This window comes from Echeneis naucrates, chromosome 22 (genome assembly GCF_900963305.1).
Source record: "Echeneis naucrates chromosome 22, fEcheNa1.1, whole genome shotgun sequence".
NCBI classification, from domain to species: domain Eukaryota; kingdom Metazoa; phylum Chordata; class Actinopteri; order Carangiformes; family Echeneidae; genus Echeneis; species Echeneis naucrates.
This window is the reverse complement of record NC_042532.1, coordinates 18586387-18608199: the sequence shown is the minus strand read 5'-3', so window position 1 is coordinate 18608199 and position 21813 is coordinate 18586387. Positions and strand designations below refer to the sequence as shown.

General features: G+C 38.3%; 1 protein-coding gene across 1 annotated transcript; it reads right to left on the bottom strand.

The window, feature by feature from the left end:
* Positions 1–366: 366 nt before the first annotated feature.
* Positions 367–9330, bottom strand: LOC115036448 (T cell receptor alpha variable 13-1). Its single transcript, XM_075353355.1, has 2 exons — positions 9258–9330; positions 367–699 (listed from the first exon to the last, which is right to left on the bottom strand). Exons 1-2 carry the CDS (start codon positions 9328–9330, stop codon positions 374–376), a joined length of 399 nt encoding a protein of 132 aa, XP_075209470.1. The 3' UTR covers positions 367–373.
* Positions 9331–21813: the final 12483 nt, after the last annotated feature.

Here is a 21813-nt window from a genome sequence, read left to right as displayed (position 1 = left end):
AGACGTGCTGCCCGCATCAAACACAAACAAATCAAAAAACTGGACTCTAGTGAAGTACTGCAAATCTCCAAACAATTATCCAAAAACTAGAGTTCAGATTACTAAAATAATTTATTTATCTTGAATCAAGAGTACAGCTTAAAATAAATGCACTATAAACGAAAATACATTTTCATTTTGTTTTTTGAGCTATTATTCATACTAAAGACAAGATCATCATTTTGTTCCTGCTATGAGTGAAACAGATATTTCCACTATCACCTTCTTCAGTAAACCCTCCCATTTCATGATGTGGGTGGTGTCATTCTGTACAATCATACTGTCAGACCCTCAGCTGGCTGTAATACTGATGGTGAGGATTTTGTACTGAGGATCAGTGAGGTGTATCACTGTGGTATCTAGCAGCACAGAAGTACACAGCACTGCTTTTTTCACTGAGTTTTTCAATTGTCAATGTGCAGGTCTGGTCTTTACTCGCACTCCCGTTAATGTTAATGTTAATATCCAATTCTTTCTCTGGATAGGGATTGATGAAATTCATGTATCCCAGGAACTGTAGCTGTCTGTTTTTTAACTGTTTGTACCAGAGGATTCGATCGTAGCTGTTGATGCTGTGTGAACATTCAATTTTGGCTGTTTCTCCTTTCTGGATGTAAATATCAGTTGGCTTCTGGTGGACTTGGTCACTGAGAGAGGAGCCTGTAGAAAAAACACAACAAGCATCACTTTACTTTTGAATGGAAAAGTAAATAAATATCATACAAGAACTTTTCTAACATTACCTGACACCAGGATGATATTAAAGGTAATGGAGACGACAACAATCACCTTGTTGTGTTTCATGACTGAAGACATTCTTATCATAGGAACTGTGTTTTCATCAGAGGATAAGTAGTTTTACTGAATATTCACAGCTCTGTGTCTTTATAACTCGTCCCATTAGCTGAACAAACCCTTTGTAGGTGTGTGATATCACATCAATACATTGTTCTCTTCCTGGATTGTAACTACATGCTACAGAGGTACTGCACTGCCCCCTTATGAGCAGAAACAAAAGAGCAAAGACCTGAATTGACCCCTAAATCTCTGGTTCAACATTTCAGCAGTTTATTATATTTGTTTTTTACAAGTCCAGCTGTGAGTCAGAATTTTTTAGTTGCGTTCTAATGAGGGAAGCAGTGAATGTGTTATTTTTATCTGTCAATCTCTTCTTTAAATTTAAATTACCTTAATAAACAAGTTAACTAAATATCAATCTCTCCATCATACAGTGGTACATTTCTGATAGTGTCAGATTATTTCATCAAACCATTGTTGATGTTGACTGTGAAAAAAAAACCCAACTAACTGTTTTAAATAAGACTGAGCTTTTCTGGCACTGCAGTTTTTGTACTGAGGATCAGTGAGGTGTATCACTGTGGTATCTAGCAGCACAGAAGTACACAGCACTGCTTTTTTCACTGAGTTTTTCAATTGTCAATGTGCAGGTCTGGTCTTTATTTGCACTCCCATTAATGTTAATGTTAATATCCAATTCTTTCTCTGGATAGGCATTGTTGAGATACATGTATACCAGGAACTGTAGCTGTCTGTTGTTTAACTGTTTGTACCAGAGGATTCGATCGTAGCTGTTGATGCTGTGTGAACATTCAAATTTGGCTGTTTCTCCTTTTGGCATGTAAATATCAGCTGGCTTCTGGTGGACTTGGTCATTCAGAGATGAACCTGTTTTAAAAAAGGATCATAGAAGCATGAAACACAAACACATTGAAAATTTTCAGTGTAAAAAATGCACAGCTAAAAAAAGAGGCTGACTTCACTACAGGAAATCTCAAAACTGAATTTTCTGAAAACATTAAAACACCATTTTCATATTTTGGATTTCATTACCTTCAAACAGGATACAACTAAAAATAATGGTGAAGAAAATGACTTTCATTGTTTTGAGGTTTTATTTGTATTGTAGAAAGAAAATAAGATCCTCATAGTGTTCACACACCGACTGAAGCAGATATTTCTACTTTTGGCTTTATGAGTAAACCCTCCCCTTTCATTATGTGGGTGGAGTCATTCTACACAATCAGATCCATCATGTCAACTGTTACGTCTTCTGTTAGTTACAGAGGGGAAAAACTGATGGTGAGGATTTTGTACTGAGGATCAGTGAGGTGTATCACTGTGGTATCTAGCAGCACAGAAGTACACAGCACTGCTGTTGCGATTCAGTTTTGAGATTGTTAATGTGCTGGTCTGGTCTTTATCTGCACTTCCATCCATCACTACATCTGTTCCTGCTTCTGGATAGCCAGTATTTAAAAATAGATATCCTAGAAACTGCAGTTGTCTGTCCTTCATTTGCTTGTACCAAAAGATTCGGTTGTAGTTTTGAATATGGTGTGAACATTTGATTTTAGCTGTTTGTCCCGGACTTTTCTGCAGCTTGGTTGGCATCTGTTCAACTTCACCACTGAGGCACAAACCTGTGAAAAAGGAATCATGGAAGCATCAGATACAAGATGACGTTAAACACAGATGAAAACTGAATAGTAGAAAATGCCAAAGAAGGCAAATCCACACTGAAATAAAATTACGACAGGAAACTAAGTGTCCATGTGCTAATGTATAAAGTGATTTGGTTAAAAGAAAAAAGAACCCTTAAGCCAATTTTAATCATGTTACCTGGAACCAACAAAAAAGAAAATAGAACAATCATTTTCTCTAGAAAGATCATTTTGTTGCTGCAATGAGTGAATCAGCCATACTGATTATCTCCAGGCTTGTCTTTGAGTAAATCCTCTGTGGGTGGTGTTATTGTACACCCTCCTCCTCTAAACACTGTGGCTATCATGTAAACCATCACTGAGTCACCACCCCTGATTCAGTATAGAGATCTGATGGTGGAAGGAGCTGTGAGGTGTAACACAGAGGATTTTGTACTGAGGATCAGTGAGGTGTATCACTGTGGTATCTAGCAGCACAGAAGTACACAGCACTGCTTTTTTCACTGAGTTTTTCAATTGTCAATGTGCAGGTCTGGTCTTTACTCGCACTCCCGTTAATGTTAATGTTAATATCCAATTCTTTCTCTGGATAGGCATTGTTGTAATCCATGTATCCCAGGAGCTGTAGCTGTCTGTTTTTTAACTGTTTGTACCAGAGGATTCGATTGTAGCTGTTGATGCTGTGTGAACATTCAATTTTGGCTGTTTCTCCTTTCTGGATGTAAATATCAGCTGGACTCTGGTGGACTTGGTCACTGAGAGAGGAGCCTGTAGAAAAAACACAACAAGCATCACTTTACTTTTGAATGGAAAAGTAAATAAATATCACACAAGAACTTTTCTAACATTACCTGACACCAGGATGATATTAAAGGTAATGGAGACGACAACAAGCACCTTGTTGTGTTTCATGACTGAAGACATTCTTATCATAGAAACTGTGTTTTCATCAGAGGATAAGTAGTTCTACTGAATATTCACAGCTCTGTGTCATTATAACTCGTCCCATTAGCTGAACAAACCCTTTGTAGGTGTGTGATATCACATCAATACATTGTTCTCTTCCTGGATTGTAACTACATGCTACAGAGGTACTGCACTGCCCCCTTATGAGCAGAAACAAAAGAGCAAAGACCTGAATTGACCCCTAAATCTCTGGTTCAACATTTCAACAGTTTATTATATTTGTTTTTTACAAGTCCAGCTGTGAGTCAGAATTTTTTAGTTGCGTTCTAATAAGGGAAGCAGTGAATGTGTTATTTTTATCTGTCAATCTCTTCTTTAAATTTAAATTACCTTAATAAACAAGTTAACTGAATATAAATCTCTCCATCATACAGTGGTACATTTCTGATAGTGTCAGATTATTTCATCAAACCATTGTTGATGTTGACTGTGGAAAAATAAAAACAACTAACTGTTTTAAATCAGACTGAGCTTTTCTGGCACTGCAGTTTTTGTACTGAGGATCAGTGAGGTGTATCACTGTGGTATCTAGCAGCACAGAAGTACACAGCACTGCTTTTTTCACTGAGTTTTTCAATTGTCAATGTGCAGGTCTGGTCTTTATTTGCACTCCCATTAATATTAATGTTAATATCCAATTCTTTCTCTGTAGTGGCAGCCTTGCCATACATGTATCCCAGGAACTGTAGTGTGTTATCCTTTAACTGTTTGTACCAGAGGATTTGATCATAGTTGTTGATACTGTGTGAACATTCAAATTTGGCTGTTTCTCCTTTTGGCATGTAAATATCAGTTGGCTTCTGGTGGACTTGGTCATTCAGAGATGAACCTGTTTTAAAAAAGGATCATAGAAGCATGAAACACAAACACATTGAAAATTTTCAGTGTAAAAAGTGCACAGCTAAAAAAAGAGGCTGACTTCACTACAGGAAATCTCAAAACTGAATTTTCTGAAAACATTAAAACACCATTTTCATATTTTGGATTTCATTACCTTCAAACAGGATACAACTAAAAATAATGGTGAAGAAAATGACTTTCATTGTTTTGAGGTTTTATTTGTATTGTAGAAAGAAAATAAGATCCTCATAGTGTTCACACAACGACTGAAGCAGATATTTCTACTTTTGGCTTTATGAGTAAACCCTCCCCTTTCATTATGTGGGTGGAGTCATTCTACACAATCAGATCCATCATGTCAACTGTTACGTCTTCTGTTAGTTACAGAGGGGAAAAACTGATGGTGAGGATTTTGTACTGAGGATCAGTGAGGTGTATCGCTGTGGTATCTAGCAGCACAGAAGTACACAGCACTGCTGTTTTGACTGAGTTTTTCAATTGTCAATGTGCAGGTCTGGTCTTTATTTGCACTCCCATTAATATTAATGTTAATATCCAATTCTTTCTCTGGATAGGGATTGTTTATATTCATGTATCCCAGGAGCTGTAGCTGTCTGTTTTTTAACTGTTTGTACCAGAGGATTCGATTGTAGCTGTTGATGCTGTGTGAACATTCAATTTTGGCTGTTTCTCCTTTCTGGATGTAAATATCAGCTGGACTCTGGTGAACTTGGTCACTGAGAGAGGAGCCTGTAGAAAAAACACAACAAGCATCACTTAACTTTTGAATGGAAAAGTAAATAAATATCACACAAGAACTTTTCTAACATTACCTGACACCAGGATGATATTAAAGGTAATGGAGACGACAACAAGCACCTTGTTGTGTTTCATGACTGAAGACATTCTTATCATAGAAACTGTGTTTTCATCAGAGGATAAGTAGTTTTACTGAATATTCACAGCTCTGTGTCTTTATAACTCGTCCCATTAGCTGAACAAACCCTTTGTAGGTGTGTGATATCACATCAATACATTGTTCTCTTCCTGGATTGTAACTACATGCTACAGAGGTACTGCACTGCCCCCTTATGAGCAGAAACAAAAGAGCAAAGACCTGAATTGACCCCTAAATCTCTGGTTCAACATTTCAGCAGTTTATTATATTTGTTTTTTACAAGTCCAGCTGTGAGTCAGAATTTTTTAGTTGCGTTCTAATGAGGGAAGCAGTGAATGTGTTATTTTTATCTGTCAATCTCTTCTTTAAATTTAAATTACCTTAATAAACAAGTTAACTAAATATCAATCTCTCCATCATACAGTGGTACATTTCTGATAGTGTCAGATTATTTCATCAAACCATTGTTGATGTTGACTGTGAGGAAAAAAAAAAAAAAAAACTAACTGTTTGAAATCAGACTGAGCTTTTCTGGCACTGCAGATTTTGTACTGAGGATCAGTGAGGTGTATCACTGTGGTATCTAGCAGCACAGAAGTACACAGCACTGCTTTTTTCACTGAGTTTTTCAATTGTCAATGTGCAGGTCTGGTCTTTATTTGCACTCCCGTTAATGTTAATGTTAATATCCAATTCTTTCTCTGTAGTGACAGCCTTGACATACATGTATCCCAGGAGCTGTAGCTGTCTGTCTTTTAATTGTTTGTACCAGAGGATTTGATTGTAGTTGTCGATGCTGTGTGAACATTGAATTTTGGCTGTTTCTCCTTTCTGGATGTAAATATCAGTTGGCTTCTGGTGAACTTGGTCACTGAGAGAGGAACCTGTTAAAAAAAGGATCATAGAAGCATGAAACACAAACACATTGAAAATTTTCAGTGTAAAAAATGCACAGCTAAAAAAAGAGGCTGACTTCACTACAGGAAATCTCAAAACAGAATTTTCTGAAAACATTAAACTCCATTTTCATATTTCTAATTTCATTACCTTCAAACAGGATACAACTAAAAATAATGGTAAAGAAAATGACTTTCATTGTTTTGAGGTTTTATTAGTATTGTAGAAAGAAAATAAGATCCTCATAGTGTTCACACACCGACTGAAGCAGATATTTCTACTTTTGGCTTTATGAGTAAACCCTCCCCTTTCATTATGTGGGTGGAGTCATTCTACACAATCAGATCCATCATGTCAACTGTTACGTCTTCTGTTAGTTACAGAGGGGAAAAACTGATGGTGAGGATTTTGTACTGAGGATCAGTGAGGTGTATCACTGTGGTAAGCGGCAGCACAGAAGTACACAGCACTGCTGTTGCGATTCAGTTTTGAGATTGTTAATGTGCTGGTCTGGTCTTTATCTGCACTTCCATCCATCACTACATCTGTTCCTGCTTCTGGATAGCCAGTATTTAAAAATAGATATCCTAGAAACTGCAGTTGTCTGTCCTTCATTTGCTTGTACCAGAAGATTTGGTTGTAGTTTTGAATATGGTGTGAACATTTGATTTTAGCTGTTTGTCCCAGACTTTTCTGCAGCTTGGTTGGCATCTGTTCAACTTCACCACTGAGGCACAAACCTGTGAAAAAGGAATCATGGAAGCATCAGATACAAGATGACGTTAAACACAGATGAAAACTGAATAGTAGAAAATGCCAAAGAAGGCAAATCCACACTGAAATAAAATTACTACAGGAAACTAAGTGTCCATGTGCTAATGTATAAAGTGATTTGGTTAAAAGAAAAAAGAACCCTTAAGCCAATTTTAATCATGTTACCTGGAACCAACAAAAAAGAAAATAGGACAATCATTTTCTCTAGAAAGATCATTTTGTTGCTGCAATGAGTGAATCAGCCATACTGATTATCTCCAGGCTTGTCTTTGAGTAAATCCTCTGTGGGTGGTGTTATTGTACACCCTCCTCCTCTAAACACTGTGGCTATCATGTAAACCATCACTGAGTCACCACCCCTGATTCAGTATAGAGATCTGATGGTGGAAGGAGCTGTGAGGTGTAACACAGAGGATTTTGTACTGAGGATCAGTGAGGTGTATCACTGTGGTATCTAGCAGCACAGAAGTACACAGCACTGCTTTTTTCACTGAGTTTTTCAATTGTCAATGTGCAGGTCTGGTCTTTATTTGCACTCCCAGTAATATTAATGTTAATATCCAATTCTTTCTCTGTAGTGGCATCCTTGACATACATGTATCCCAGGAGCTGTAGCTGTCTGTCTTTTAACTGTTTGTACCAGAGGATTTGATTGTAGCTAGCACTGTTGTGTTAGCAATAAAATTTGGCTGTTGTTCCTTTTTGCATGTAAATATCAGCTGGCTTCTGGTGAACTTGGTCACTGAGAGAGGAACCTGTTAAAAAAAAGGACCATAGAAGCATGAAACACAAACACATTGAAAATTTTCAGTGTAAAAAATGCACAGCTAAAAAAAGAGGCTGACTTCACTACAGGAAATCTCAAAACTGAATTTTCTGAAAACATTAAACTCCATTTTCATATTTCTGATTTCATTACCTTCAAACAGGATACAACTAAAAATAATGGTGAAGAAAATGACTTTCATTGTTTTGAGGTTTTATTTGTATTGAAGAAAGAAAATAAGATCCTCATAGTGTTCACACACCGACTGAAGCAGATATTTCTACTTTTGGCTTTATGAGTAAACCCTCCCCTTTCATTATGTGGGTGGAGTCATTCTACACAATCAGATCCATCATGTCAACTGTTACGTCTTCTGTTAGTTACAGAGGGGAAAAACTGATGGTGAGGATTTTGTACTGAGGATCAGTGAGGTGTATCACTGTGGTATCTAGCAGCACAGAAGTACACAGCACTGCTGTTGCGATTCAGTTTTGAGATTGTTAATGTGCTGGTCTGGTCTTTATCTGCACTTCCATCCATCACTACATCTGTTCCTGCTTCTGGATAGCCAGTATTTAAAAATAGATATCCTAGAAACTGCAGTTGTCTGTCCTTCATTTGCTTGTACCAAAAGATTCGGTTGTAGTTTTGAATATGGTGTGAACATTTGATTTTAGCTGTTTGTCCCGGACTTTTCTGCAGCTTGGTTGGCATCTGTTCAACTTCACCACTGAGGCACAAACCTGTGAAAAAGGAATCATGGAAGCATCAGATACAAGATGACGTTAAACACAGATGAAAACTGAATAGTAGAAAATGCCAAAGAAGGCAAATCCACACTGAAATAAAATTACTACAGGAAACTAAGTGTCCATGTGCTAATGTATAAAGTGATTTGGTTAAAAGAAAAAAGAACCCTTAAGCCAATTTTAATCATGTTACCTGGAACCAACAAAAAAGAAAATAGAACAATCATTTTCTCTAGAAAGATCATTTTGTTGCTGCAATGAGTGAATCAGCCATACTGATTATCTCCAGGCTTGTCTTTGAGTAAATCCTCTGTGGGTGGTGTTATTGTACACCCTCCTCCTCTAAACACTGTGGCTATCATGTAAACCATCACTGAGTCACCACCCCTGATTCAGTATAGAGATCTGATGGTGGAAGGAGCTGTGAGGTGTAACACAGAGGATTTTGTACTGAGGATCAGTGAGGTGTATCACTGTGGTATCTAGCAGCACAGAAGTACACAGCACTGCTTTTTTCACTGAGTTTTTCAATTGTCAATGTGCAGGTCTGGTCTTTACTCGCACTCCCGTTAATGTTAATGTTAATATCCAATTCTTTCTCTGGATAGGCATTGTTGTAATCCATGTATCCCAGGAGCTGTAGCTGTCTGTTTTTTAACTGTTTGTACCAGAGGATTCGATTGTAGCTGTCGATGCTGTGTGAACATTCAATTTTGGCTGTTTCTCCTTTCTGGATGTAAATATCAGCTGGACTCTGGTGAACTTGGTCACTGAGAGTGGAGCCTGTAGAAGAAACACAACAAGCATCACTTTACTTTTGAATGGAAAAGTAAATAAATATCACACAAGAACTTTTCTAACATTACCTGACACCAGGATGATATTAAAGGTAATGGAGATGACAACAATCACCTTGTTGTGTTTCATGACTGAAGACATTCTTATCATAGAAACTGTGTTTTCATCAGAGGATAAGTAGTTCTACTGAATATTCACAGCTCTGTGTCTTTATAACTCGTCCCATTAGCTGAACAAACCCTTTGTAGGTGTGTGATATCACATCAATACATTGTTCTCTTCCTGGATTGTAACTACATGCTACAGAGGTACTGCACTGCCCCCTTATGAGCAGAAACAAAAGAGCAAAGACCTGAATTGACCCCTAAATCTCTGGTTCAACATTTCAACAGTTTATTATATTTGTTTTTTACAAGTCCAGCTGTGAGTCAGAATTTTTTAGTTGCGTTCTAATAAGGGAAGCAGTGAATGTGTTATTTTTATCTGTCAATCTCTTCTTTAAATTTAAATTACCTTAATAAACAAGTTAACTGAATATAAATCTCTCCATCATACAGTGGTACATTTCTGATAGTGTCAGATTATTTCATCAAACCATTGTTGATGTTGACTGTGGAAAAATAAAAACAACTAACTGTTTTAAATCAGACTGAGCTTTTCTGGCACTGCAGTTTTTGTACTGAGGATCAGTGAGGTGTATCACTGTGGTATCTAGCAGCACAGAAGTACACAGCACTGCTTTTTTCACTGAGTTTTTCAATTGTCAATGTGCAGGTCTGGTCTTTATTTGCACTCCCATTAATATTAATGTTAATATCCAATTCTTTCTCTGTAGTGGCAGCCTTGCCATACATGTATCCCAGGAGCTGCAGTGTGTTATCCTTTAACTGTTTGTACCAGAGGATTTGATCATAGTTGTTGATACTGTGTGAACATTCAAATTTGGCTGTTTCTCCTTTTGGCATGTAAATATCAGTTGGCTTCTGGTGGACTTGGTCATTCAGAGATGAACCTGTTTTAAAAAAGGATCATAGAAGCATGAAACACAAACACATTGAAAATTTTCAGTGTAAAAAGTGCACAGCTAAAAAAAGAGGCTGACTTCACTACAGGAAATCTCAAAACTGAATTTTCTGAAAACATTAAAACACCATTTTCATATTTTGGATTTCATTACCTTCAAACAGGATACAACTAAAAATAATGGTGAAGAAAATGACTTTCATTGTTTTGAGGTTTTATTTGTATTGTAGAAAGAAAATAAGATCCTCATAGTGTTCACACACCGACTGAAGCAGATATTTCTACTTTTGGCTTTATGAGTAAACCCTCCCCTTTCATTATGTGGGTGGAGTCATTCTACACAATCAGATCCATCATGTCAACTGTTACGTCTTCTGTTAGTTACAGAGGGGAAAAACTGATGGTGAGGATTTTGTACTGAGGATCAGTGAGGTGTATCACTGTGGTATCTAGCAGCACAGAAGTACACAGCACTGCTTTTTTGACTGAGTTTTTCAATTGTCAATGTGCAGGTCTGGTCTTTATTTGCACTCCCATTAATATTAATGTTAATATCCAATTCTTTCTCTGGATAGGCATTGTTGAGATACACATATCCTAGAAACTGCAGTTGTCTGTCCTTCATTTGCTTGTACCAGAAGATTTGGTTGTAGTTTTGAATATGGTGTGAACATTTGATTTTAGCTGTTTGTCCCGGACTTTTCTGCAGCTTGGTTGGCATCTGTTCAACTTCACCACTGAGGCACAAACCTGTGAAAAAGGAATCATGGAAGCATCAGATACAAGATGACGTTAAACACAGATGAAAACTGAATAGTAGAAAATGCCAAAGAAGGCAAATCCACACTGAAATAAAATTACTACAGGAAACTAAGTGTCCATGTGCTAATGTATAAAGTGATTTGGTTAAAAGAAAAAAGAACCCTTAAGCCAATTTTAATCATGTTACCTGGAACCAACAAAAAAGAAAATAGAACAATCATTTTCTCTAGAAAGATCATTTTGTTGCTGCAATGAGTGAATCAGCCATACTGATTATCTCCAGGCTTGTCTTTGAGTAAATCCTCTGTGGGTGGTGTTATTGTACACCCTCCTCCTCTAAACACTGTGGCTATCATGTAAACCATCACTGAGTCACCACCCCTGATTCAGTATAGAGATCTGATGGTGGAAGGAGCTGTGAGGTGTAACACAGAGGATTTTGTACTGAGGATCAGTGAGGTGTATCACTGTGGTATCTAGCAGCACAGAAGTACACAGCACTGCTTTTTTCACTGAGTTTTTCAATTGTCAATGTGCAGGTCTGGTCTTTACTCGCACTCCCGTTAATGTTAATGTTAATATCCAATTCTTTCTCTGTAGTGACAGCCTTGACATACATGTATCCCAGGAGCTGTAGCTGTCTGTCTTTTAATTGTTTGTACCAGAGGATTTGATTGTAGCTGTCGATGCTGTGTGAACATTGAATTTTGGCTGTTTCTCCTTTCTTGATGTAAATATCAGCTGGCTTCTGGTGAACTTGGTCACTGAGAGAGGAGCCTGTTAAAAAAAGGATCAGAGAAGCATGAAACACAAACACATTGAAATTTTTCAGTGTAAAAAAATGCACAGCTAAAAAAAGAGGCTGACTTCACTACAGGAAATCTCAAAACTGAATTTTCTGAAAACATTAAAACACCATTTTCATATTTCTGATTTCATTACCTTCAAACAGGATACAACTAAAAATAATGGTGAAGAAAATGACTTTCATTGTTTTGAGGTTTTATTTGTATTGTAGAAAGAAAATAAGATCCTCATAGTGTTCACACACCGACTGAAGCAGATATTTCTACTTTTGGCTTTATGAGTAAACCCTCCCCTTTCATTATGTGGGTGGAGTCATTCTACACAATCAGATCCATCATGTCAACTGTTACGTCTTCTGTTAGTTACAGAGGGGAAAAACTGATGGTGAGGATTTTGTACTGAGGATCAGTGAGGTGTATCACTGTGGTAAGCGGCAGCACAGAAGTACACAGCACTGCTTTTTTGACTGAGTTTTTCAATTGTCAGTGTGCAGGTCTGGTCTTTACTCGCACTCCCATTAATATTAATGTTAATATCCAATTCTTTCTCTGGATAGGCATTGTTGTAATCCATGTATCCCAGGAACTGTAGCTGTCTGTTTTTTAACTGTTTGTACCAGAGGATTCGATCGTAGTTGTCGATGCTGTGTGAACATTGAATTTTGGCTGTTTCTCCTTTCTGGATGTAAATATCAGTTGGCTTCTGGTGAACTTGGTCACTGAGAGAGGAGCCTGTAGAAAAAACACAACAAGCATCACTTTACTTTTGAATGGAAAAGTAAATAAATATCACACAAGAACTTTTCTAACATTACCTGACACCAGGATGATATTAAAGGTAATGGAGACGACAACAAGCACCTTGTTGTGTTTCATGACTGAAGACATTCTTATCATAGAAACTGTGTTTTCATCAGAGGATAAGTAGTTCTACTGAATATTCACAGCTCTGTGTCTTTATAACTCGTCCCATTAGCTGAACAAACCCTTTGTAGGTGTGTGATATCACATCAATACATTGTTCTCTTCCTGGATTGTAACTACATGCTACAGAGGTACTGCACTGCCCCCTTATGAGCAGAAACAAAAGAGCAAAGACCTGAATTGACCCCTAAATCTCTGGTTCAACATTTCAGCAGTTTATTATATTTGTTTTTCACAAGTCCAGCTGTGAGTCAGAATTTTTTAGTTGCGTTCTAATGAGGGAAGCAGTGAATGTGTTATTTTTATCTGTCAATCTCTTCTTTAAATTTAAATTACCTTAATAAACAAGTTAACTAAATATCAATCTCTCCATCATACAGTGGTACATTTCTGATAGTGTCAGATTATTTCATCAAACCATTGTTGATGTTGACTGTGGAAAAATAAAAACAACTAACTGTTTTAAATCAGACTGAGCTTTTCTGGCACTGCAGATTTTGTACTGAGGATCAGTGAGGTGTATCACTGTGGTATCTAGCAGCACAGAAGTACACAGCACTGCTTTTTTCACTGAGTTTTTCAATTGTCAATGTGCAGGTCTGGTCTTTACTCGCACTCCCATTAATATTAATGTTAATATCCAATTCTTTCTCTGGATAGGGATTGTTTATATTCATGTATCCCAGGAGCTGTAGCTGTCTGTTTTTTAACTGTTTGTACCAGAGGATTAGTTCATAGCTGTTGATGCTGTGTGAACATTCAATTTTGGCTGTTTCTCCTTTCTGGATGTAAATATCAGTTGGCTTCTGGTGGACTTGGTCACTGAGAGAGGAGCCTGTTAAAAAAAGGATCATAGAAGCATGAAACACAAACACATTGAAAATTTTCAGTGTAAAAAATGCACAGCTAAAAAAAGAGGCTGACTTCACTACAGGAAATCTCAAAACAGAATTTTCTGAAAACATTAAACTCCATTTTCATATTTCTGATTTCATTACCTTCAAACAGGATACAACTAAAAATAATGGTGAAGAAAATGACTTTCATTGTTTTGAGGTTTTATTTGTATTGTAGAAAGAAAATAAGATCCTCATAGTGTTCACACACCGATGGAAGCAGATATTTCTACTTTTGGCTTTATGAGTAAACCCTCCCCTTTCATTATGTGGGTGGAGTCATTCTACACAATCAGATCCATCATGTCAACTGTTACGTCTTCTGTTAGTTACAGAGGGGAAAAACTGATGGTGAGATTTTGTACTGAGGATCAGTGAGGTGTATCACTGTGGTATCTAGCAGCACAGAAGTACACAGCACTGCTTTTTTGACTGAGTTTTTCAATTGTCAATGTGCAGGTCTGGTCTTTATTTGCACTCCCAGTAATATTAATGTTAATATCCAATTCTTTCTCTGGATAGGGATTGTTTATATTCATGTATCCCAGGAACTGTAGCTCTCTGTTTTTTAATTGTTTGTACCAGAGGATTCGTTCATAGTTGGTGATGCTGTGTGAACATTCAATTTTGGCTGTTTCTCCTTTCTGGATGTAAATATCAGTTGGCTTCTGGTGGACTTGGTCACTGAGAGAGGAGCCTGTAGAAAAAACACAACAAGCATCACTTTACTTTTGAATGGAAAAGTAAATAAATATCATACAAGAACTTTTCTAACATTACCTGACACCAGGATGATATTAAAGGTAATGGAGACGACAACAAGCACCTTGTTGTGTTTCATGACTGAAGACATTCTTATCATAGAAACTGTGTTTTCATCAGAGGATAAGTAGTTCTACTGAATATTCACAGCTCTGTGTCTTTATAACTCGTCCCATTAGCTGAACAAACCCTTTGTAGGTGTGTGATATCACATCAATACATTGTTCTCTTCCTGGATTGTAACTACATGCTACAGAGGTACTGCACTGCCCCCTTATGAGCAGAAACAAAAGAGCAAAGACCTGAATTGACCCCTAAATCTCTGGTTCAACATTTCAGCAGTTTATTATATTTGTTTTTCACAAGTCCAGCTGTGAGTCAGAATTTTTTAGTTGCGTTCTAATGAGGGAAGCAGTGAATGTGTTATTTTTATCTGTCAATCTCTTCTTTAAATTTAAATTACCTTAATAAACAAGTTAACTAAATATCAATCTCTCCATCATACAGTGGTACATTTCTGATAGTGTCAGATTATTTCATCAAACCATTGTTGATGTTGACTGTGGAAAAATAAAAACAACTAACTTTTTAAAATCAGACTGAGCTTTTCTGGCACTGCAGTTTTTGTACTGAGGATCAGTGAGGTGTATCACTGTGGTATCTAGCAGCACAGAAGTACACAGCACTGCTTTTTTCACTGAGTTTTTCAATTGTCAATGTGCAGGTCTGGTCTTTATTTGCACTCCCGTTAATGTTAATGTTAATATCCAATTCTTTCTCTGTAGTGGCATCCTTGCCATACATGTATCCCAGGAGCTGTAGCTGTCTGTTTTTTAACTGTTTGTACCAGAGGATTTGATTGTAGCTATTGCTGTTGTGTGAGCAATCAAATTTGGCTGTTTCTCCTTTCTGGATGTAAATATCAGCTGGACTCTGGTGGACTTGGTCACTGAGAGAGGAACCTGTTAAAAAAAAAGGATCATAGAAGCATGAAACACAAACACATTGAAAATTTTCAGTGTAAAAAATGCACAGCTAAAAAAAGAGGCTGACTTCACTACAGGAAATCTCAAAACTGAATTTTCTGAAAACATTAAAACACCATTTTCATATTTCTGATTTCATTACCTTCAAACAGGATACAACTAAAAATAATGGTGAAGAAAATGACTTTCATTGTTTTGAGGTTTTATTTGTATTGAAGAAAGAAAATAAGATCCTCATAGTGTTCACACACTGACTGAAGCAGATATTTCTACTTTTGGCTTTATGAGTAAACCCTCCTCCTCTACACACTGTGGCTATCATGTAAACCATCACTGAGTCACCACCCCTGATTCAGTATAGAGATCTGATGGTGGAAGGAGCTGTGAGGTGTAACACAGAGGATTTTGTACTGAGGATCAGTGAGGTGTATCACTGTGGTATCTAGCAGCACAGAAGTACACAGCACTGCTTTTTTCACTGAGTTTTTCAATTGTCAATGTGCAGGTCTGGCCCTTACTCGCACTCCCATCAATCTTAACATCCACTCCAGCTTCTTTAAATATGCTCGTCACTGTCATGTATCCCAGGAGCTGCAGTGTGTTATCCTTTAACTGTTTGTACCAGAGGATTTGATCATAGTTGTTGATACTGTGTGAACATTCAAATTTGGCTGTTTCTCCTTTTGGCATGTAAATATCAGTTGGCTTCTGGTGGACCTGGTCATTCAGAGATGAACCTGTTTAAAAAAAAAAAAAAAAAAAAGCATAAAACGATCATAGAAGCATCAAATACAAATATTCTGAAATGCTGGATATTTGGTTTCAATTTTATCTAAATAATTTCTTTACCTTCCATCTGAATACAGCTTAAAGTAATTGTACCAAAAATGAAAAGGGTTATCTTTGTCTTCTGAGGTTTTATCCTGCAACGAGTGAAACAGATATTTCTACTATCACCTTCTTCACCTTCTTCAGTAAACCCTCCCATTTCATGCTGTGGGTGGTGTCATTCTGTACAATCATACTGTCAGACCCTCAGCTGGCTGTAATACTGATGGTGAGGATTTTGGACTGAGGATCAGTGAGGTGTTGTGACAACACACCACTATTGATGAGCTGCTCATGAGATGGATGTTGATATTCAAGAAATAACTCAAGTGGTTTAATAAGACTGATGCTTTCAAGGAGTCTGTCCTGTTGGTTTGTAGAGTTAAATACACATAATGTCAGATTTTCAGTATCCATTGTGTAATTGCACGTGTAATGTAATTTCATACAGAGAAAGTAGATTTCTCATCTAAACGTTACAATTCCAGCAATTTGATCTCCTAAATAACAATGACAATCTTGAAGTGTAGTCACAAATGCTCAGTCAGGATCTCCCCTTTAGTCCATCAAGGAGGACAATATTGTCTGATTCCAAGCAGCACCAGTTGGGTATCAATGCAGCTGTATCACTGTGTTGACTCAGCATATAAATACACTCTGCTGTCATCAGGTAGTAGCTTCTCCACAGTCAAAGATCCAGTGTGAGCGTCACTTTTCTTTTCTGGAAATTTGTCCTTGCTGAAGCCACTGTCATATTTCTGTGAAGATTTGCAGTCGGGTGAGTTATTTCTCTCAGTCCGTCCCTCGGTAGCTGCCTGTATCAGTAGATTTGGAAAAAAACATCATCGTTGATGTGACTGCAGTTCGTAACAGACTGATGTCATGGAAGTCCCCTTACTGTAGAAGTGGTTTTTGTTCAGCTCTCACATGTGTCTGTGTCACTGTGTACACTGACAGCACAGAAATACCAGCCTGTATCTTCTGGCTCCAGATTCTTCACTGTGAATGTCCCACTCTCAGCATTCGGTTTGGTGGCTGAGAATTTCTCTTCGTTGAAACCTCCAAAGTCATGTTTTTCATTACCTATTCTTGTAAACACAACTAGTTTCATAGTTTCTCCAGGCAGCTGTCTGTACCAGTACATCTGGGCGTAGTTAACACCCTTTTTCTGGTTGCATTCTATGGTTGCCTCTCCACCTTTCATTTTCCAGATTGTGGCGTTCTGGTTGACATCATTCCCATCGATATAACCTGTTTGTAATAGTGAAGATGGTGAGAATTTTAAACTTGACCAATACACTGACAAACATCTTCCACATTTTAAAGAATAACTTTGTAAAGCAGCTAGTTGTGTTTGAACATACCTATCATCCAAAGCAGAAGTATGAAACAGCTGAGACAACCATGTTTGATCATGCCCATGTCACCAAAACCTGAGTGTCGTTTGTAACTGTGCTGTTATTCAGAGGTAGTAGGTGGAAGTGTCTCTGTACTGTGGGATGTCTGATACTGCAGCAGTTTAAAAACCTCTCAGTGAATCAGAATGTAGCTCGGAGCATTTATGGTACTTGGGGTCCCCCTACAGTTCATCTCTATGTACAATACCTGAATTTGAGATCAGAGAATAACAACAAACATGTTCTGTCAATTCAAGGATTAAAATGACAACAAACTGTTGAGCTGTGGGCCCAAATCAGGATCCTGGAAGGGACTGAAATGGTGTTTATTAACAAACAAAGGCTGTTGATAGTCTTGGTTTAGAAGGAGGCTGGCTGCAGGTGTTCATGTAAAGGTTCAGTCTGTCTGGTGTTACACACACTCCCAGTGCCGGAGTGTGTGTGGTATTCCAGGTCCCCCTACAGCACATGAGGTGGTTAGTTTTGTGATTGTTGTACTAACTGCACACTGGGGTTTTTGTTCAGCTCTCACATGTGTCTGTGTCACTGTGTTCACTGACAGCACAGAAATACCAGCCTGTATCTTCTGGCTCCAGATTCTTCACTGTGAATGTCCCACTCTCAGCATTCGGTTTGGTGGCTGAGAATTTCTCTTCGTTGAAACCTCCAAAGTCATGTTTGTTTTTAGCTGTTGTTGTAAACACAACTAGTTTCATAGTTTCTCCAGGCAGCTGTCTGTACCAGTACATCTGGTAGTAGTCAACACCCTTTTTCTGGTTGCATTCTATGGTTGCCTCTCCACCTTTCATTTTCCAGATTGTGGCGTTCTGGTTGACATCATTGCCATCAGTAAGACCTGTGTGTTTAACAGAAGGTTACTAATCGTAGACTTGTGCAGAAGTTTAGTTTTGTTTTTCATGAAAGAGAATTTTCAATAAATTAATAAAGTTTCTATCAACAATAATGACCTGAAGATGTGAATATAAAGCACAATTTAAACTCCTTAAACAGTTTTAATATTAAACAGTAAGATTTCTTCTGAATTACCTGTAGTCCACAGCAGAAAGCATGACAGTATGAAGAGGTTTTGTGTGATTGTACCCATGTTTAGTTTAACACAAAGAACCCGAGTGTCATATAGTTACAGAGACATGAGAGGCTGAAGGTGGGACTTTCACTTTATGGATATTATCTGAATGTATATGGTTGTCTCTGTGTGGTGTAGTTCCTCCTACAGTTCATCTCTATGAACAACAGCTGTAATTCAGATCAGTAACATCGACCAATCAGAGAACAGCTGACAAACATTATGTTGTGTCCATTTAGGGATTTCAAGGAGAACACATTGTTGAACTGCAGAGCCACATCAGGACCTTGGAAGGGACTGAAATGTTGTTTTAAAACAAACAACAACAACAACATAATGAGTTGATGAAATCTTTACAGTCTTGTTTTTAAAGGAGGCTGGCTGCAGGTGTTCATGTAAAGCTCTAGTCTGTCTGGTGTTGACTTGAGGGTTTCTGTATTAACTGGTGGAGAGTCTGCTTTACTGTGATGACTGGCAGCACAGAAATATACACCATTGTCATTCAGAGAGAGATCTGAAATTGTAAGGTCTGAATGTGAACGGCCATCTTATAATATTCAGCTTTATTTCCAGACAGATGAAGGAAACAAACTACGAAGGCCACGGAGATCATGTTCCACACATTCAGAAGGGAAATTGAAGCACCAGCCTTTTTGTCCAGTCAGTTCAGCTCCTGAGGACGTGAGTACACCAGTTCTAAAATAAACAGGGGAGATATCACATGCATTTGACAGATTTTCACTCAGAGGTTTGTTGGGTGGGTGAAGGGGAGGAATTAAAGTTTAACTGGGAGTGTGTGTGGTATTCCAGGTCCCCCTACAGCACATGAGGTGGTTAGTTTTGTGATTGTTGTACTAACTGCACACTGGGGTTTTTGTTCAGCTCTCACATGTGTCTGTGTCACTGTGTTCACTGACAGCACAGAAATACCAGCCTGTATCTTCTGGCTCCAGATTCTTCACTGTGAATGTCCCACTCTCAGCATTCGGTTTGGTGGCTGAGAATTTCTCTTCGTTGAAACCTCCAAAGTCATGTTTGTTTTTAGCTGTTGTTGTAAACACAACTAGTTTCATAGTTTCTCCAGGCAGCTGTCTGTACCAGTACATCTGGTAGTAGGTAGGACCCTTTTTCTGGTTGCATTCTATGGTTGCCTCTCCACCTTTCATTTTCCAGATTGTGGCGTTCTGGTTGACATCATTCCCATCAATATAACCTGTTTGTAATAGTGAAGATGGTGAGAATTTTTAACTTGACCAATACACTGACAAACATCTTCCACATTTTAAAGAATAACTTTGTAAAGCAGCTAGTTGTGTTTGAACATACCTATCATCCAAAGCAGAAGTATGAAACAGCTGAGACAACCATGTTTGATCATGCCCATGTCACCAAAACCTGAGTGTCGTTTGTAACTGTGCTGTTATTCAGAGGTAGTAGGTGGAAGTGTCTCTGTACTGTGGGATGTCTGATACTGCAGCAGTTTAAAAACCTCTCAGTGAATCAGAATGTAGCTCGGAGCATTTATGGTACTTGGGGTCCCCCTACAGTTCATCTCTATGTACAATACCTGAATTTGAGATCAGAGAATAACAACAAACATGTTCTGTCAATTCAAGGATTAAAATGACAACAAACTGTTGAGCTGTGGGCCCAAATCAGGATCCTGGAAGGGACTGAAATGGTGTTTATTAACAAACAAAGGCTGTTGATAGTCTTGGTTTAGAAGGAGGCTGGCTGCAGGTGTTCATGTAAAGGTTCAGTCTGTCTGGTGTTACACACACTCCCAGTGCCGGAGTGTGTGTGGTATTCCAGGTCCCCCTACAGCACATGAGGTGGTTAGTTTTGTGATTGTTGCACTAACTGCACACTGGGGTTTTTGTTCAGCTCTCACATGTGTCTGTGTCACTGTGTTCACTAACAGCACAGAAATACCAGCCTGTATCTTCTGGCTCCAGATTCTTCACTGTGAATGTCCCACTCTCAGCATTCGGTTTGGTGGCTGAGAATTTCTCTTCGTTGAAACCTCCAAAGTCATGTTTTTCATTACCCATTCTTGTAAACACAACTAGTTTCATAGTTTCTCCAGGCAGCTGTCTGTACCAGTACATCTGGATGTAGGTAGGACCCTTTTTCTGGTTGCATTCTATGGTTGCCTCTCCACCTTTCATTTTCCAGATTGTGGCGTTCTGGTTGACATCATTCCCATCGATATAACCTGTTTGTAATAGTGAAGATGGTGAGAATTTTAAACTTGACCAATACACTGACAAACATCTTCCACATTTTAAAGAATAACTTTGTAAAGCAGCTAGTTGTGTTTGAACATACCTATCATCCAAAGCAGAAGTATGAAACAGCTGAGACAACCATGTTTGATCATGCCCATGTCACCAAAACCTGAGTGTCGTTTGTAACTGTGCTGTTATTCAGAGGTAGTAGGTGGAAGTGTCTCTGTACTGTGGGATGTCTGATACTGCAGCAGTTTAAAAACCTCTCAGTGAATCAGAATGTAGCTCGGAGCATTTATGGTACTTGGGGTCCCCCTACAGTTCATCTCTATGTACAATACCTGAATTTGAGATCAGAGAATAACAACAAACATGTTCTGTCAATTCAAGGATTAAAATAACAACACACTGTTGAGCTGTGGGCCCAAATCAGGATCCTGGAAGGGACTGAAATGGTGTTTATTAACAAACAAAGGCTGTTGATAGTCTTGGTTTAGAAGGAGGCTGGCTGCAGGTGTTCATGTAAAGGTTCAGTCTGTCTGGTGTTACACACACTCCCAGTGCCGGAGTGTGTGTGGTATTCCAGGTCCCCCTACAGCACATGAGGTGGTTAGTTTTGTGATTGTTGCACTAACTGCACACTGGGGTTTTTGTTCAGCTCTCACATGTGTCTGTGTCACTGTGTTCACTGACAGCACAGAAATACCAGCCTGTATCTTCTGGCTCCAGGTTCTTCACTGTGAATGTCCCACTCTCAGCATTCGGTTTGGTGGCTGAGAATTTCTCTTCGTTGAAACCTCCAAAGTCATGTTTGTTTTTAGCTGTTGTTGTAAACACAACTAGTTTCATAGTTTCTCCAGGCAGCTGTCTGTACCAGTACATCTGGTAGTAGTCAACACCCTTTTTCTGGTTGCATTCTATGGTT

Bases quoted from the DNA above. Each gene is read 5' to 3' on its own strand.
- LOC115036448 (XM_075353355.1), bottom strand. From the start codon at position 9,330: ATGTCTTCAGTCATGAAACACAACAAGGTGATTGTTGTCATCTCCATT. The intron at 700-9,257 runs GTAATGTTAGAA...TTTTTTCTACAG, and splicing joins TAATATCATCCTGGTGTCAG to GCTCCTCTCTCAGTGACCAA.